General features: G+C 40.5%; 1 protein-coding gene across 1 annotated transcript; it reads left to right on the forward strand.

Annotated features, from left to right (window-relative positions):
• Nucleotides 1-221: 221 nt before the first annotated feature.
• Nucleotides 222-19,638, forward strand: rbm27 (RNA binding motif protein 27). Its single transcript, XM_079247757.1, has 21 exons — nt 222-349; nt 2,468-2,586; nt 3,889-4,013; nt 4,137-4,216; nt 6,049-6,248; nt 6,652-6,966; nt 7,616-7,843; nt 10,962-11,150; nt 11,831-11,977; nt 12,123-12,273; nt 12,760-12,907; nt 13,153-13,386; nt 13,493-13,627; nt 14,482-14,607; nt 14,787-14,861; nt 14,965-15,141; nt 15,417-15,521; nt 18,186-18,413; nt 18,501-18,584; nt 18,682-18,801; nt 19,425-19,638. Exons 1-21 carry the CDS (start codon nt 291-293, stop codon nt 19,506-19,508), a joined length of 3,129 nt encoding a protein of 1,042 aa, XP_079103883.1. The 5' UTR covers nt 222-290; the 3' UTR covers nt 19,509-19,638.
• The last annotated feature ends 167 nt before the right edge of the window (nt 19,639-19,805 follow it).

Consider the following 19,805-nt stretch of genomic DNA (forward strand, 5'->3'; position numbering starts at 1 on the left):
TAAGCCTGACTCGAACGGTAAAACCTTTATGAACATTATTTATATTCCAGCTAATTTCACGAAGATTAAAAGAATAGTTAATCCCAAAAAGACACGGGAAGGTCCCAACATTAGTAGCAAGACCTGCGTTACGACATCTCGTCTTGTGTTGCCATGCCGTAAAACATTTTGTTCCGACCTGCCAGGGAAGAGAGACAGAAGGCCTCAAAGCTCATAAATATATAGACGATGAAAGTTGTCCCGTCAAAACGCGCTTTCTTTTTATAGACAGTATTGTAGTCTTTCTCAAGATGATCATAGAAAACGTGGAAGCCTTGAAGTCATGGCTAGCAAAACTCCTGGAGCCGATGTGAGTGTTGGATTGAAATGACATTTAGCTTGCATGCTAGGCTAGCTGACTAGCCTGTGGGTTAGCCAGGCATCAATGGGGGACGTGCTGGAAGCAGATGGCAGCTTCTTGCACGAGTTAGCAAATGACCACATTCGCTAGCTGGCCTGTCCTAAAGACAGGGGTTTTAGTGTAATATAGTTTGGGAAAGTGGATACATTAAAATGCTGTGTTATAACGGGTGACTGTATACGTTTGTTTTGGCTGTTATTTCAGTGTCGTTAGATATGCCGACGGCATAACTTTATCACAGCCTTCTAGTTATCGATTAATCCTAAACACTTAGCTCATCGTGTGATTTTTCTTTTTGTGAGTTAGATTAGTGTTGGGTTGCTTTGACTAAATATTTTGGCTGCGTTACTAAGTTGCTGTTTGACTCTACATAGTTGCACATTTTCGTGTGAAATTGTGCATTTTTGAATGGACGCCGATTATCAATTTTGCACACATCTCAGTCCATTATAGTAGTTTAACATTCAACATTATGATTAAAAAGAGGCTGGTGTGTGGAGGAATCAACAGATATGTGCACAGTTGCTCATTAAATAAAGATATAGTCTCGTTTATTGTCATCTTTTTGGCTTTTATGACGTGTTGTTGAAAGTACATTCAGGGTTTTGCCACGCTTCTCACTGTTTTCTTCCTTTTATAGAAGTTCTTATAGACTGTTAGTGTAATGTGGCGTGTTTACATTGCTGTTGGCTATGTTTCATGCACACTAATCATAAGTTTCCAGAATTTGTACTTTAAAAAAAAAAAAATCTTTAAATTCCTAATCAGGTGGTGATGGCCATGTAGAATAACTGTTTACTCTGACACTATTAGTAGTTTTAGGTAAAATGAAAGCTATGTTATATTTTGATTGGCTGTTGTGCTGGAGCACACAAGTGTGATCCTTGAGATCTACAGTCCTGCAACTTTTAGCTGTAACCCTTCTCCAGCCTGAATCAGTTGAATGGCTCCTGACCATGTCTCTGCAGAGATTAATGGCATGTGGAAGAGGGGTTTCAGCCACTTGATTCAGGTGTGTTGGGGAGGGGGATCCTGTCAAAAGTTGCATGATAGTCGATCTTGAGGACTGTATTTGTGCACCCTGTGATAGAGCATGTTTATTTTCTTATATAGCTAATACTTATTTAGTTACTTATAAATAAGCTTTGTGCTCTGGAGAGAGCTATATGTTGAGTGTTTGTAGTGCCATTTTGCTGGCTGACCCGACTATTGCTTTAACTGCAGTGTTTTAATTTGTTAAATATGATATAAGCAAACACTATTTATTCAGCCTAAAATTTGGAAAACTGAAGAATAAAAACTCTGTGCATTTTATAATGTATATGTCATGTATATGTCCATCAGCACATGGTTGCTGCTCCCAAAAGCCCTGTTTCTGCTGAGTGATTGGGGTTGGGGCAGTAAGGTTTGGACATTTTAGAATGGTTTTGCCAGTTCAAGTGTGAATTCCCTCTGCAAGTCGGATCACCACTGCCCATGCATGCCTTAGACCAAATGGCTATCATGTTATCATACTAGTGCAATGACAACAAACATGGTGCTACAAACAGGAATGGAAAAACACAATTATAGCTGTGAAAGTTTGTAGTTCGAGAGTGGAACAAATCTTACTATTGTTTGCAGGCTTCTTTTTCTTTTCATTTTTCCAAAGTCAACTGAACCAAACAATGTTGTTTTGGTTTTGCACTTGGTTTGACTTGACCAGTGACATTTTTATGTCTGCAACCAAACCATGCAGCACTATTTTCCTATGGACCTACAAACTGAAGTGGGGGGGGCAGAAATGGTGCGGTTTTGTTTTGTTGTGTGGGATGAATTTATAATGGAACCACTGAAAATAGCATACCAGGTCTAATTGAAGCGCTTAGTGGAAACAGGGTTATATATGTGTGTAGCTGAACACCACTGGCATGTGGTGTACTGCAGAATGTTCAACTTTGCAATTTTTATCCTTCGTTTTTCAGCCAGTAAATTGCTTAAAATTTCCCTTGAGTTTTCCTTGAGTAATTTATTCACATGCTTTACTTTGGTAAGATAAAGCTGATGTATCATTTATTTTGCCTGTAGATGCGACGCTGACCCCTCTGCATTAGCCAACTACGTGGTGGCTCTTGTGAAGAAGGACAAACCAGAGAAGGAGCTGAGAGCACTTTGTGCTGATCAGCTTGATGTCTTCCTACAAAAGGGTAAGATGTTCACAAAAACAAAGTGCATATGCATCAGTCGTTTTATTAAACTATTTAAGGCATACAGGTTTTTATTTTACTTACATTAAATTCCAACATGCCCTTTATGTAACAGATTCCAGTTCATCTTAGAGAAAGATAAGTGGCTCATACTGAGCAAAAACAGTGTTTTGAAGCTGAACCAGTTTAAGTAATGTGTGTCACCAAGAACTGGTCAGGCGTTCAGTGAAAGTTGCATTGTACATGGTATCACATTAAATTAATCCAAGGTCTCTGTGAGGCAAGGCTGGTCATGTATTTACAAATGCAGACAGTGGCTTTACATTTAAACATTACTCTGAATGTTTTCAGATCGGCTTTATCGTCTTAATATTAACTGTTAAATCACATTCCTAATCTGGATACATAACCCTGATCTCCATGTTCATGAGTCTAATATTTTCCAGGTATTAATTATTACATGGGTAAAAGTAAATTATTTATTATGGGGTAAACGAATTGGGGGGGGGCAGCTTACAACTTTCCTATAGCTTTGCTCTTTATTACAGGGGATGCATAGTTGATTCTACTCTATGATTGTATTCATACTGACGTTTAATTTTCTCTATTGAAAGAAGATATGAAGTCAGCAGTAAAATTAGCTGGACGTTATCAGCAATTACTACATGTGCATCCTTTTTATGACCACCAGAGGGAGTGTTGCAGAATATAAAAATAGTCTACTCAATGTGTGTAACATGAGGGCTGCCCAAACCAGTCCTAGAGATTTACTATCCTATCATTTTTAATGCAACGCTTCTCCAACACACCTGAATCCAATGAATGGTTTGTTTCCTAGCCTGTGCAGTGCTGGGGGGCATACAGGTGATGGATTCAGGTGTGTTAGAGAAGGAATGTATTTAAAAGTTACAAGACTTTGGAAATTCCTGTTTTACATTAAACATCAGCATGTGATGAGCTGTGCTGTTCTCCTTTGCACACTTTTACTTTATATATTTCAATCATGGTAGCACGGCAACGTGTGTGCAGGGTTTTGTTCAAGGTATAATGAGGACCTGTTTATGACTGTTTTGAGAATCAATTAAACTGTAAAAACAGATACTGATTACGATCCAATTTCAGCAACACAACACAAAACACCCCCAGTTTTGCAGCAAATATTTTTTAGTTTAAAAAAGTCAATAGACGATTATTTTGTCCATTTGATATTCATCGTGATGCATTTTCTCCAAGCAGCTTTTCGGTATTGCTCCTTTTGTGCATCGCAGATTAACTCCTATGTGGTTAATTTTGCCCTTGCAGAGACGGTAGGATTTGTCGATAAACTTTTTGAATGCTTGACAACTAAGAACTACCTTGGAAATCCTGCAAAGGAGGCTCCTAAAGAAGAGGTGAAACCACCTGCAGTCAAGCCTGATGTTGTTGAGGTAACATGAGCACATTTTAAATAAAATATTAGAAGGACAGTCTGTTTTATTTGGATCAAAGCATTTGAATAATGTTGTTATCTCTGTGTCTTTCTTTACCAAATGCAATCATTTACCCTCAAGGCTGAAACTCCAGAGGAGGAGAGAGACAACAGGCGCAGAAGAAGTCCCCTGAGAAACCGCTCTGAATTCAACGAATCCAGGTATAGCCACTAATAAAGAGATTTGTTTAACCGCATCCTTATGACTGAGGAAAATGAAGCTACACATGGCCTTTATTTACCATGCATATGATGAAAAATGTGTTTACACATTGTAGTTATGTAGAGATCCCAGTGCATGGCTGCATTTGCATGTTTAGTTTAAATCTCATGAGTAATGGTTTTGGCTTGATGAAGACCCTGGTGTCCATGAGCATGTCTCTTGGCTGCGATGCATCAAGTCACAACAGAAAGGACAGAATAATAAGAGTTGAAAGTTTTAAAGTATCTTAGCTTAATGTTTACTTACAAGTCATTTAAATAACGTAGTCCTGTTATGTTTACCATTTGTTTTGTTTCTTTTTAAAGTATATAATTTAGTGTGTGTTACAGACTTGAACATGTGGCTCATTGTCAGGAGTTTAGGGGATTTTTAAAAAATAAAGTAGACTTTTTTTTATTTTTTTTTTAGTATTATTAGAGGGAGGGTCTGCACGGTGGCCTGGTGGTTAGCACTGTGGCCTCACAGCAAGGTTACTGGTTCGATCCTTGGCTAGGGCGGGGTTTGGACAGTGGCCTTTCTGTGTGGAGTTTGTATGTTCTCCCCGTGTATGCGTGGGTTCTTTCCAGGTACTCTGGCTTCCTCCCACCGTTCAAAGACATGCGTGTTAGGTTAATTGGTTACTCTAAATTGCCACTAGGAATGAGTGTGAGCGTGAGTGGTTGTTTGTCTCTGTGGTTGTGTGGCCCTGCGATGGACTGGCAAGCTGTCCAGGGTGTACCCTGCCTTTCACCCAAAGATGGGATAGGCTCCAGCTTCCCCACGGAAGGGATTAAGCGGTTTGGAAAATGAATGAATATTAGAGGGAGGTTTTATGGTACACCAGTGGTTCCCAAACTGGGGGTCGGGCCCAGAGTTATTACAGGGGGGCGCAGCAAGCCTAAATAAAACTTGGGAGATTTTATACCAGATAAATTTGTACTCATAGAAATGATGATAAATCAACAAGAGAGACTTCAAGTGATTAAAAAAAAAAAGAGAGAACAAACTGATATGGAGCATATCTGTCCCTGCTTGACCAGTAATAGTAATAACCTATTGTAGGCAATAATGAGACCACAGTCTTTTGCATGTACCAAAATATCATTATCTAATATAATAACAAACAATTTACACCACGACTTTGGAAAACAAAGAAAAGCCTGCAGGTTACTTTAGAAATAAACTATCCAACTATCATATATAGCAAAGTTGTTTTACTGAAGCAGCATCCATCTCATAGAAAACGCCACTCACCTAAAGTAGTTTGCAGAGATTCCTAGTTTAAAATGTTTCACACTGAAGCAGAACAACGGATAATAATACTGACACAGTTTTAATTATAGTTAACTACAACGCAGCCACTAAAACTAAAAACGCATTTCTTAGTATGTTTCTGTGGTTCATGTGACGGGAGGTGGGGCTCAGCATTATTGTCGTCGATGAAAAGGGGCCCTGCCGAAAGTTTGGAAACCACTGTGCTACACTAAGATGATTTGCTCATCTAGAACTAAGAAATAAATACCTCTCATTCCTTTTTCACTGCCATTAGGTTGAGGTCCCTATTAAAAAATTATTATGATTTATCTTAATACATAAATAGTACTTGTGTTTTTATATGAAGTGGGGGGAAATGCTTCATTGTAGATATTAGAAGCATGTGTAATACAGTGATCAGGGCCTTTTTTGTCTGTCCAGCCAGAAACCCATTGACTATGCCTGATTGGGGAGACTGGTGCATTTAAAACAAGCTCACAGATAAGAAAACAAATTCCTTCTCCCTTATCATCCACAGGAACCGTGATGACAGGAGGCGAGATGAGCGTAAGCGCCGTGACTTTGAACGGCATGGGAAAAGCAGCGGCGACTCGCATCGTGAGCGCCACGAGCGTCGCAGGGGCAGCCCCCGTGGGAGAAGCTACAGCAGGAGTCGCAGCAGGAGCAGAAGCGGCAGCCGAGGAAAGAGCAGAGACAGGGAGCACAGAGGAGGCAGAGGTGAGAAAGTTCTCCCAACAGCCAATAGGAGCAGCGCAGGGGAACAGACTCAGGTGTGTCAGAGCTGCTGAAGCTGCAGTGTAGTGCGTAATGCAGGAACGCTGCTGGAAACAACCTGGATCTGAGCTGTTCTGGATTTTTTTTATTTTAAAGGAGGATCTGAATGTGGTGGATTCGATCCTTTTCTGTAAATTATTGGTCAGTGTTGTCAGGAATTGAGGAACAATGTGGACAGCTTTGCAGTTGCATCACTGGGGATTCAGCAATATGGGCTGGAATACGCCTCATTATCCACAAGGTTAATCTGCAGTCCAAAATCGCTTCTGTTATAAAACTTTACGGTAAAACTACTTTATTTTTTTTATTTTTTTTTTAAAAACATGTCTAAACTTTTCTTAAACAGAGTTCAAGTCAAAGTTTGAGGTGGAACGAAAGGATACAGACAGCTACAACTCCTCTACCACCTCCAGCTCCCAGCAGCAGCACTCATCACCTCTCTTGCCTCTTCTTACACCTCCACACACATTTCCCCCCTCTTCCTCATCATCAGTTGGTGTCTCAGGCCCCGGAGCAGTTCCGATCGCAACACCGGCTCACCTGCCCGACAGCACCACAGACAGCTGGTCTGGCTACTACGCCGCTCAAAGGCAAGATGGTGTCGGCAAGCCGTTCAGCAACAAGAGTGTTTCGCTAAAGCAGCGCTGCAGGGATTATGACGGTAGGAGCAGCATTTATCTTTTCCTGTTTTATGTTATTCCGGCTCCATTATCACTTTCTGAGCCGTTTATCCGTTGTGACGTAACAGCTTTTTACACTTTTGTGTTATGGAGAAACTCTTTCTGCACATGGAGGAAAAGAACAAAATAGAGATCTCACCTAAGTCTGATATTAAGATAATTTTTCAGTAAATGACACGGTCATTGTCACTTCCCATGAGGACTTTAGTGCCCTGAGGAGTCTCTTCACTAATGACCACTGTTTAGCACTCTGCCCCATGTCCCCTGTGGGAAAAACAGCAAAGCATGTAGGCCTTCATCTACACTGACTCCAGAGAGTTTAAACATAACCTAGCGTCCCTGAAGTACACTGCTGTCACAGCGCTCAAACACAGCCAATAGGGAGCCAGTGTCTTAATGAGACTGTAGGGTAAATACCTGCTCTGCTTTGTGTGTCCTTAACTACCTTAAACATGGAAACATCATCTCATGTAATTTTTTTTTTTTGTTTGATGTGATGATAGTTTTGTACTGATTGGTCTTCATCGTGTATAGCTGATTAAAAAGTACTGAAAAGTCAGTCTTTGCTTCAATAACAGTTGTGTTTGTAAGCTATTGATGTGTTTACATTTGTGTCTGTCCTGCAAACAGAAAAAGGATTTTGTGTCCGTGGAGACCTTTGTCCCTTTGACCACGGCAATGACCCCCTCATTGTTGATGATGTCAGTCTGCCCAGTATGATTCCTTTTCCGCCCCCACCGGTTATGCCTCCCACCGGCCTGCCCATGCCCCCGATCACTGAGCCACCACCCTCTCTCAGGATGCCATCGATGCCCCCCTACGGACAGCCGCCACCACCAGGCGTCTTCCCGATGACGGGTAAGTGTTATTGTTGCTGTCTGGTGTTTTTGTTTCGGAAACGCAAAAAAAAAACATTTGCTCATCCGGCGATTGACCAGCAGATGAAAATGACCACTTTCTGCCTCTCTAGCTATGTCGACATCATGACTGGGTGAAATAAATAACACAACATAACAGTCACTGTCAGACTGTGGTTTCCAAACTTTGACAAAATACCTTCCATTCAGAGCAAAGTGCTCAATTATACCCAAGTGACGTAAACGTAGCCATGTTTGTCAAATACATTTGAGTTTAGGGTCAAAAAGGGCTTGGCTCTGCTACAAGTCATCAAGTGTGAGCACATCACAGGTGAAGACCTTTATTTCAGCTTGTACAATCAGCCATGTTTGTCGTGTCAAGTTATGTCTAATGTTAAAGAGGCTTGTGTATCATAAAGCTTTCGTTCCGGTGTAGTCCTTAATTTGAGGTGACTATTTAGACACTTCCAAAAAGAATGAAAGGTATGGTCTGGATTTAGCTTAGAAAAAAAGGTAAGAGCCTTTCATTGGAAGAATACTGCAGAAATGAAGTTGCTTCAGCGTCTAACAAGTTATCTTAACAACTGAAGACTCCAGCCTCACACTTAAACATCAGTGTTGGAGGACACGTCCGGCAGTAATGGAAAAGAGCTGTTTTGTTTCAGAGGGATCAGGTTGGTTTTCTGCAACAAGCAAAGAAAACAGCTTTTATTTGGATTAAAACTCATCATGAAAACCCAGAGGGACCATGGCGAACGATACAGTATAATGTGGTTCATCAAATGAGATCAGCAGTAGTCATGACTATATTTAATCGTGGAAGTAAGAGCAGATCCACACGCGGTGTGAGGTGAACTCCATTTGTGACCACGTTTACATGAGTTTTCATTCCTCTTCAATTCGGAATAAAAATTAAATCTGCTTTAAAGAAAAATGATCAACATTATAAACACGAATAGAAAAACACAATTTGGAATTAAAGTTAATTCCAAAGTAAGTGGCTGGTTTATTCCCATTTTAAATCCAAATTGATTAACTCCTCAATCATGTAAACCAGGGGTAGGCGACTCCGGTCGTCGAGTGCCACAGTCCTGCAAATGTTAGGAGTTTCCCTGCTGCAACACACCTGATTCAAATCAATGGCTAATTAGCAGACTTTTGCAGAGTTTAATGTCAGGCTCTGCACAAGTCTGCTGATTAGGTCTGATGTATACCAGGTGTGTTGCAGCAGAGAAACTCCGAACATTTGCAGGACTGTGGCACTCGAGGACCGGAGTCGCCTACCCCTGATGTAAACTCTTATTCCACTCTAACTTAATTCTGGTTGTTCTGCACATGCTCGTTGCCTTGTTGTGTAGCAATGACGCACATATTTAGCGCGGTCTTCTGCCTCCTGTTTCCAGAAGTTTATCTTCCTCCTCCTTCTCAGCTGCTGACAGAAGTGGGGTAGTATGCTCATGTCGCGCTTGTGCTTCAAAATTTAAGCAAAAACCGTATTAAGATGATCTTCTGTGGTATAACCGAACAGAAAAGAACCAGGAGATGCAGTTTGCTTATTTCCAGTAGATGTAAATGCGTCACATCCGCCATTCTTCCGATCAGAACTCTTCCCAACCCCCAGATGTAATGCAGAATTAAGTAAAGCCGAACAAACGTGTTTCCATGTAAACTTCAATTCGGAATGACTATTTCCACGTAAACTCAAATGAGAATATTTTTATTTGGAATAATTTCATTTGAAACAATTAATTCCAGATTAAAAACGTCATGTAACTGTAGCCATTTTGGCCTGGTCACTAAATGAAGGTCAGTGATGGAAAAATGTAGTATATTATTTAAAACAGTTTCTTTTGAAGAGTCAGATCTTTTTTATTTTTATAATATCTAGTATTTTTTCCTTCGCTCTCAGAATGAAACATTTGTGTACTTGCTGTAGTTCACATATATGTCCGCTGATATTTATGCCACCATTTCGTTATTTTTTCTTTGTTTTTGAACTCTGTAAAGTGAGAAGCTGAGTTTTAAAACGGCAGCACTGACTTTGTTTGATGGCTGCTAGAGCGCCGTTTGGGATAAGTAACTCCTTATAAGGCAAATATAAAAAGACAGTACATATGTATATAACGTTGAAGTAGTAGAACTGTAGTATTGTCATTGCTGCACCTGAGGCCACCAGATCAACTCGCAGATGTGTGACAGGAAGAATTTTGACCAATGAAGACCACCGTCAATTCACAACTGTGCTTGGCATTTGAAGTCATTTTTCTGCCCACCACCATTTTGTTTTACACTGTACACACATGGTCGCAGGGTCTAAAACTAGATTGATGTTGTTTCAGAGTGATGATGCAGGAGATGAAGCGATGCACCCATCATGCCTAGTGTCTGCTTGTAGAAGCCTGTAGAAGCTGCGTCGGTCAGGTTCAGCGATGTTATTTGCCTGTAAAAACGATGAGAGTAGCGGGATTCATTATAGTCAAATTATTAAAATAATTTTACACATAAACGGGCCACCACAGAGTCCAGTGTGTTCTGACTCTCCCATAGTCGATGCAAAGCCTTGGTGACAAATGAATGCAATTCTGAATGGAAGTTGATATGATATTGCATGAAGTTATTGAAACAAAGCCCCAACAAGTTCGTGCTGCATTTAAAGCTCAAGTTCATTCTGTAAAATGTTGGTGAGGGGACCAGTCAGAGTATCTGACTTTTTTTTTTTTCTTCTTCTTCTTCTTCTTCTTCTTCTTAAGATGTTAGGGTTGAAGCAACATAATGAATTTCAAGAAAGCAGACATCAGTGCAAAATAAAACGGCTGCTTCTGTATCCAACTTTTTCTTAAAAGTGTCAGAGGTTCTACCCATTTCTTACATTGAATTCATAATGAGGTTTACAGATATCCAATATGTTTGATTGATTGATTTCTTTAATTCTACCCCTCCCTTTTTGTGTGTGTGTTAAACCATTGTTCTGAAGTTTAACCTTTTTCTTACAGACCTGTGTTTCCTTCCGTCCCACTTTTCCCGTCATATAAAAACCGTCTGTGTTGAAAGGAAAGCTTCACTCGCTGTCATGTATTATTTGAACTTGAGACATTAGTTTGGGCTTGTGTCTCCCTCAGGACCCCCACTCATAGCAACCTGTGGGATCGAAACCCCCAACCACCAACCGGCAATCACTTCTTCTCCCCCTATTGGACCACCTGGTGTGGGGCTGCCACCTACTCTTCCTCCTCCTCCCCCTCCTCTTCCTCAGCCTCCCGCTTCATCTTCATCTGTGTCTCTTCGCCCCCAATACGTCCAGCCTGAATGTAAGGAGAGGTGCTTTTCCTATTCAGGTTGGGGCTGTGTGTTTTAAAGGAGATATGAGCATTTTTTGATGTTTTTCTTTTTCAAATTCATAAAATTTCTATTTTTTGCATATTTTGTTTTTATATTCTAAATTGGGGCTCAGTTGCTTTTTACAGACTGCCATATAATCTGTGTTTTACGTTGCGTAGGATGTGTGTGATGGATATGGATGCAGTAACAATAGTTAGCCAGCAGGTGGTGGTGTTTAATAACTTTACAAATTGAAACTGTAAACTGAAACATCGAGTTTCAGAAGAGTCGATGTGAACCCTGTCCCTCTCTTTCATTTCTTTCATAATTCTGCTCATGAATAGTTCCAGTTGTATAAAAACTTATAGTTTAACAGTGTGTGTGCATGTTGTACTTTGCTACATTACATTACAGAAAGCTGCAGCCAGTCTTATGCCATTTATTGTTTTCTGTTTTCTGTTAAGTGTCTCAAATTTTGTGTGTGTCTCTTTTTTAAATCAATAAATATTTAATTAAATCATGGAACTGAGCAGCATTTAACATGTCACAAACTGCATAGTTTGAAACTGATTTATTTTTACATTTAAAAAACTTTTGAGGAATTATGTTGTATTCCATTCGAAAACTTGTTTGTTTTGTTTTTCTCTCTTTTTTTTTTAATGCAATTTAGATAACTTCGACCCAGAAGGCTACAACCCAGAATCTCCAGGCCTGACCGCCGCAGGTCATAATTCATATCGTCAGTTCATTCCTCGGGTTCAGAGCCAGCGGTCCAATCTCATCGGCCTCACTTCCAGTGAAGGGCAAGGCTCCAGAGGTAACGGCTATTTCTTTCTCATATCTGTTTGCCAAACCTGATTCTTGCAACTGTTTTTGGACTGGAAGATTTCATTTAAGGGAAAAATGTATGTCAGTCCTCCTTACTTTCATGATACCTTATTTCTATCTTGCGTGTTTTATAGCTGCCAACATAGTAATCCAGACGGAGCCTGCCACTGCAGTCAGCTCTCCTGGAAGCAACGTGTCCCGTTTCAGCACAGAACAGGACAGCAGGAAGAGAGCCATGGGACCCACATCTGACGGACCGGCAGCTAAAAAGCCCTGGATGGAGAAGTAAGGAGTCATAAATGCATGAAAGAAGTGAAATAAACTGCTTTCAGTGAGACGTCTTAAACTGTATTCATCACAGCAGCTCTTGTTTTGTATAGATATTTGAATAAATTAGCCGTTTGAAACATGATCAAATCGGGGCCTGGCTCCATTTCCCAGTACTGCTAAAAGAGCTTTGTTTCAAACCAGGGTGACTCGGGTCAGTAGCCTATCTTTTGTCTCAGCTGTAGGAAGCAAGCCCACACACACACACACACATCCAATAACTAGGTTGTTGTTCCATTGCAAATGTTCTACTTGTAGTCCATCCTGCGTGTAAAGCACATTGTGATTTTAGCTTTCCTTTTCCACTGCAAGTTTAACAAAAAATAAGTTGAAGCCTTCTTTCTGAAGGCAGAAACTTTAACTTTAACTTTATTTCTGTCCGTATGTCCTTAACTTTCGTTTCGAACTGAAGATCTCAACATCACAATCTTCCTGTCGTTTTAGGTTGAGTTTTAACAATCAGCATAATTTTCCGAAGAGGAATCACTACGTGAACACGAAGCTGGAGGTGCGCAAGATCCCGCGGGACCTCAACAACATCACCAAGCTCAACGAGCATTTCAGCAAGTTTGGAACCATCGTCAATATTCAGGTGAAGTGCTTCATCTGTGTTACAGAGATAATGACAAGTGTAAACCATTAGGTAAAAAGAAGAGATATTGGAGTTTACACTTTGTTTTTAATAGAGGAAAATGTAAATAGTGTTACCATGGCAACATCAGTGAGTGGTGCATTTTTGTTTTCATAAATGTCTTCAGCACAGGATATTAAGCTCTGCATTAGAATGAATTTATTCTCATAGATCTAGCTGACATGTAGACTCTCCTTGCCGTCCAGGTGGTGTTCGGAGGAGACCCAGAGGCGGCGCTGATCCAGTACACAAAGAACGAAGAAGCCAGACGGGCCATATCCAGCACAGAGGCTGTCCTCAACAACCGCTTTATCCGTGTGTACTGGCACCGCGAGCCAGGCACCAACACGTCAGGTCTTCAGCTGCAGGAGCCGAGTCCAGGGATCCAGTCGGCTGGGTCGGCACCGGGCCATGGACTGCCGCACGGCAACGTGCACAAGGTGAGAACACAGAGCGGAAACATGTTAATGTCATTTCATTGTTTACTGCTGAGATTATAGCAGATTCATGTTTTCTTAATCCCGCGTCCCTTTCCTTTATCCACAGGGAATCAAGCAGCACAATCCAGCTGCTTATGTGTTGAACAAGACTGTACCCAAGCATCACCTGAATGCAGCCGCCGTCGGCCCCACCAACGTACCGAAGACAGATGGCCTGAATCTAAACTCTGACGCTGTCACCGTACGTGGAAGCGTTTTTCTTCCTAGAAGAAAACAGAAATGAAAACAGGCTTTTGTTGGCTAAGACCGCTAAATCAAACGTCTCCATGAGACTGTACTCAGATGCAGCGGCGCTCTGGGATACGTGTGGATATCAACACACTGATGTGTTCTTAGTGGATAAAGGAGCAAGTCTGCCTGCAGGGCTTCTTTGGAAGAGAGTCTAGCAAAGGGAAGTCGGATGAGATGGTTTAAAAATTGGCAAAGCAGATAAACTTTTAATTATTGGTGCTGTCAGTGCAGAACAGCACACTAACTGGTTAAAGTGGAACTGCATTTGTCAGAATCAGAAAGACTTTTATTGCCATTGTCTTTCAACAATTCGCAGACTAGGAACTTGTTTCAGTGATAAGGTGCTGAATAATAAAAATAATTATTAAAACACTGAATAAAAATAAAGTAGAAATATAGCTATTTTAAAACTATTTTACAAATAGGGTAAAGTAATGCAGATAAATTAACATATATATATATATATATATATATATATATATATATATATATATATATATATATATAAAATTTAAAAAAACTTTTTTTTAAAGTGTATAATAAAAAGTAAAAGTAATCTCGTATATAGACATGCAAATTTGTACAGTATGAACAGTAGTATCCAATAAACCAAATTTGTTGCAGTGCAATAGATGAAAATAATCTAGTATATATATATACATACAGACATGTCAGCTATTGTCTTTTGAGTCCCGTGCTGCTGTTCGTAAACAGTGGATTGTTATTAGAATCAAGGTGTGCCGCTTTTTGCAGTCACGTTCTGCATGTTTTAATATTCTTTTGTCTTCTGCGTGTGATTTTTAGGCCGCGGCTGCACCGGCAAACACCCCGAAGGTCCCCTACACTTCCACACCTCTTAAGTCCTCCTCAAAGAGCCTTGGGAAAACGGGGAAAGCACTGGAGGCACAGGAAGCTCTAAAGAAGAAACAGGCATGCTTTTTAATTTCCTTCCATAATTTGTCTGCTAGAGGAAAAGCATGAGTTTATCTCAGGGGCTTCCAGTGAAAGATGTAGAATTCATTTGTGAAACGAAGTGGCTACCAGTAGCAACTGGTGTGTTTCTAATTACAAGACTCTCTTTGTGTCTCTTTTTTTTTTCCCCTCTTTAGGAGGCATTAAAACTCCAACAAGACATGAGAAAGAAGAAGCAGGAGATGTTGAAGACGCAGATTGAGTGTCAGAAAGTAAGGATTGTTGTATTCTGCACTTTTGGACTCAACCACCCCCCCTCTCACCCAACTAGATCTCTTTAGCTCCTTTCCTCTGACTGCGCTCCTCTTCCTCCAGGCGCTGATAAATCGTCTGGAGAAGAATCGAGGTATGAAACGCGAGGAAAGAGCCAACATCATGAAAACCTTAAAGGAGCTCACGGAGAAGATTACCCAGCTGCAGAATGAAATGAATCCTGCCTCCCAGGTCTCCGCTGGGAAAACCAACAACAACCAGCCCAAAACAAAGACGGATGTAAGTAAAAAATGTTTATGTGCTCTTTCATTTATTTCAAAGACTAAAAGTGCAAATTTTTGCTTGGTAGATTTTTATTCTTCATTGATTTCACTTTGTTAGACAAATCAGTTCAGCAGGTAAAATCTGTTTTTTACACCTTAAACATGAATCAAGATTGTTTTCTCGGTTGTTTGCTTTTCCTGCGACTCTCCTCTGAAACTCTACCTTTGGGTTAAATGCATAGAACAATTCTTTTATTCATTTTTTTTTTCCTCAATATGACATGTGATCAGGCCGAGAAGGAACTGCTGGATGCTGAGCTGGACTTTCACAAGATGAGCAGCTCTGGAGAGGACACGACAGACCTGAAAAGAAAACTGGGTCAGCTGCAGGTTGAGGTAAATTCTGCAACCAAAAATCCTTCATCTGAGTTTTGATCATCAGATTTAAAAAGCTCTGCCTCCGAAACAACAGTGACGTGAATGCAGGATTAATGATCTGAAAACGTAGCCGGCTCGCCTGCAACCACGTTTCGTGTGCGCACACACTTGCAGAGGTAGTGACAAAATCGTGCTGCATCAGCGCTTTTTCTTGAGAGTTGAATTTGAGGATGCACTGCCAAGAAATGACTCAGAGGAAGTCTACTGATAAGATTGCTGTTGCGGTCTGCTCGGCAGTGAGAACAAGATTTATCGCCTGTGAACAGTTCAGTGCGATGAAAGAACCATTTATTTCCAGAAAAGCGGAGATGACATCCGTCTTATAGTTTTAGTTTTTAATTCTCTTAGTTTTATGTTTCAACACATTATGACACTAATCTGATTATAAATATGAGACATAGTTCCTCACAGTAAATGATTTTAAACTGTGATGGATCCAAGTTATTAATAAAAATAATGATTGCCCTTTTAATATTAGAACTGCTTGAAAATAAAAGAAGCTCCTTGGAACATGTTTATAGGCTGAGTGTGTCTGATTCATGCGCTGAAGCTCCCATTAGGACAAGAATATCTTTGTGTAATGCTCCAGAGTTTCAGCATTCAGCCTTAGTTTGCTGTCCTTTTTGCAGACCTGGAGCAAAGCTTACTGCATGTGCTGTGCTCTGCATGGTCCACTAGTGGGACAGTGTTGCGTCTAAGCATCAAAATGATCTCTCATAGTGCAGGAGAGTTGATGCAGAATAGTGGGCGGTGTTGGATTACACCACCAGCTGACCAGTCAAGAGTAGATGCCGCTTTTCAGGAGTTGTTTTTCTAGGATAGATGTGTTTTTTAAATGTATTTTAAGTCATTTAAAATGAAAATTCTGGCTTGGAAACACAAAGCTGAATAAATCAGTTTAACTAAATGAGGTTTTCTGTTCAATTCTGTCACAATGAAACAAATTTTCTGGGGGTTTTTTTCTCTCCCAAAACAGTCAGTGTGTTGGTTTGTTTTTAATTTGACCATTTTCTGCTCAATGTTCACAGCAGTAAAGACGTCACAGGATGAAAAAATGTGCAGAATTGTAGTAACCAAAAACTATTTGAGACATTTTTTTAGTGTCTTAGTTCATTCAAAATATCCTTTTTAATGTTGTTATTTTTTATAATTCGTACACCAGCGTGCGTACTTTATTAATTCATTATCTGAACCACTTAATCTGATTATGGGTCGCAGGGGGAGCAGCCTTCTGGCAAGAAGCAGGGAGTCCATCGCAGGGCGCATGCGTACATATAAATCTAAAATCTGTTTTTATATTTGTAGACAACGCGTGCATTTCTACCTCATGTTCAAGTAGAACTCATCATATGCATAAACAGTTGAGTAAATATGTAGATAAGTATGTATATAACACACACACACATTCATATCTACACCTATTTATAACTAACGATTCTGATTTTTTGGGTGCCGATTCGATTTAAATTGCGATGGTCACGATTCTTCGATATTGCTGATTTTTATAGACTAAAAACCAAAAAAAAAAAAAAAAAAAAGTTAAAAAAACATTTTGTCCTCGTCATTTTTTTTTTTACTTATTTCTGTGAGGGAAAAAACAACACAGTAGCCACACCATCATTATGTTGCCATAATGCCCAAGAACACAAGTAAAAAGATCAATAAATATGAGAAAAATATTATTTTTATTCATTTGATTTTTATATATATATATATATATATATATATATATATACACACATATGCAAAAAAATTGCTTTTAAAATTGTGAAGCCAAAAATCCAGATTTTTTTCTTTTCTTTTTTTTCTTTCAAATCAATTCCCCAGCCTGTAGTAAAATACCACAATGAGGGGAAAAAAGAACCACTATTGCTTTGACAGCTTCTTTTTTTCCCTCTAAACTTGCTGTAAACATGCAAAGCAGCTGAATGTTACTCAGGATAACAGCATGGTGTCGGTCAGTGGAAACCTGTTGTGCTTTTCCCCCCTCCCCACTATCACCCCAGGGTTCTTAATTACCTTGTTGTTAAAAATTCACACACCCAGCCTACCCCCCACCTCCCCCCATCCATCCATCCAAACGCTGCCTTCCTTCTGCACATTACTCTGCAGCCACTTAAGCAAGCCCAGAGGAGCTCCCACTAACGAAGCCAAATCAGACACGAGTCCTCACGCTGATGGAGCCCCGTCTCATTAAAGTTTGAGATGGCAGTCTGCGTTAGAAAGTTGCAGAATGACAATTAAAGGCCGAAGTGAGGGAGGAGGGAATGGAGGCGAGAGTGGCGGTGAAGTTGAAAGTGCTGAAGAAGAGATGCTGCTTTAAAAATAAAGGAGTGACAACTAATGGTAAAGAGAGCATCGGCATAGAGACAAGAGCTGAACATGTAGAAAATGTTTCAGCTCTAGAGACGTTACTTTTTTTTTTTTTTGAGACTCTGGCTTTTTTTTTTCCATTTAAAAGTCTTGACTTTCCATGAACTTGTAAATATTATATACAGCATGAGCACATCTGACCACAAAGTCCTTTTTAAATCAGGTTTTCTGTTTGTGTCTGTGAGTGTTAAAGAAACACAACATCCAGTCAGTTTGTGTGTGACACTAAACCTCTGCTGTCTGCTGCAGGCCAAACGCCTGGGTCTGATCCGGCCTCCAGGAGGCCGAGGTAGGGGCCGGGGGAAGGTGGCGTCGGAGCCCGGCGTGATGCACGTGGGGCGTGGCCGGAGCCGCAGCCGGGAGATGGCGGGTCGCGGCGGAGTCGTGAACCGCATGGTGGTGGACCACAGACCCAGAGCCCTCGCCATTTTAGGAGTCACGCAGGAGGAGAAGGAAGAGCTGATGCCACACTTTGTGGTGAGGACAAAACGACGGGAATGCTCTTTGGAAATGTCCGCAGATCCGGGGGTCTTCAAGCTGAACTATTCTGTCTTTGTTTGTTAGAAATTCGGTGAGATCGAAGAACTGCGCGACCAAGACGCCACCAGTGTCATCATGACTTTTAAGACAAGAAGCGAGGCGGAGAACGTGAGCGTCTTTGTTCTTTAAAAGTCGTTTTCTGCTTCCTCGCTTTGCTTTCGGTAGTTTTAATCAAAGCTCCAAACCTTCCTGGTTTTGTTTGCAGGCAGCCAATCAAGGAGCGAAATTCAAGGGTCGGATTCTACAGATTTCCTGGTACAAGCCCAAGACGCCTTCTGTTACAACAGAGCCAGAGGAGGAGGAGGCTAAAGATGAGGACAGCACGGTACGACGCTTCTCTCTCTCTCTCTCACACACACACACACACACACACACACACACACAGTCACCAGTTCTGGACCTGGAGACTTCAGAATTTTGCAACATATAATCAGGAAGTCAAGTCAGCGCAAGTTGAGTTTGTAACTTTGGGAAGTTTTTAGTTATGTTATTTTTTTTAACTTGTGCATTTCTTTCCAGTGCTTGTAAATTTTTCACTGCAGCTCCCAGTGGAAAGTCGGGGGTGAGCCTCTCAGTACTAAGAGCCTCTCAGCCCCATGAGTAAAAAAAAAAAAAAAAAGAGGTGAAAACACCAAACTGTAGTTTCATACAGCGATTCTGAAGTCGGACTCTTCTCTTTCTAAGGTTAAATCATGACTTGCGGGCCAGTTGCATCAGTTTGTTACGCTTTATGAAAAGGGAAAATGTTTCTGACTTGATGACTCCCACTGCTGACGCTTCACCTCCACGTAGGTTTTATCTGATCAGATTATCTAATGAAGTCTGAAGGTGTTCCAGTCACTGTTTCCCACCAGATGTTACATAAACTTACCAGGTAATTTTGCTGCTGTAATTCAGCTTCACTGCTCAGTTGCTAAAAACTCGGTTGGCGTTCTTTCATCTGAACAGAAAGAAGCTGAAAATGAGGAGGAAGAAGAAGAGGAGGATGACGATGAAGACGATGAGAATGAGAGCCGATCTTGGAGGCGATAAAGTGACTTCTTTTTTTTCTTTTTTCTTTTTTCTTTTTCTCCCCTTCGACACAAAAAAAGGAACTCACTTTTTTTCTTGTTTTTCCTTTACAGTGATTTTAGACTCTAATCGAAGGAAAAACATCTTTGCTAACCGACACCGGAAACCAAAAGTTTCGAGGGTCGGTTGGTTTTTTTTTTTTCTTTTTTTGTGTCCCTCAACAAAACAATTGTTTAAAACATCTCACTTTTGCTGAGAATGCTAAATGTTAAGTTGTTCTTATAGATAGAAAAAAATCTATGGAAGTTTTAGAGTGCT

The sequence above is a fragment of the Telmatherina bonti genome, assembly GCF_933228915.1.
Source record: "Telmatherina bonti genome assembly, chromosome: 10".
Classification (NCBI taxonomy): domain Eukaryota; kingdom Metazoa; phylum Chordata; class Actinopteri; order Atheriniformes; family Telmatherinidae; genus Telmatherina; species Telmatherina bonti.

Excerpts from the sequence above, each read along its gene's own strand:
- rbm27 (XM_079247757.1), top strand. The coding sequence starts at position 291 with ATGATCATAGAAAACGTGGAAGCCTTGAAGTCATGGCTAGCAAAACTC. Across the intron at positions 4,217-6,048 it reads TCTGAATTCAACGAATCCAG|GAACCGTGATGACAGGAGGC; the intron begins GTATAGCCACTA and ends TATCATCCACAG. Across the intron at positions 12,274-12,759 it reads AAAAAGCCCTGGATGGAGAA|GTTGAGTTTTAACAATCAGC; the intron begins GTAAGGAGTCAT and ends CTGTCGTTTTAG.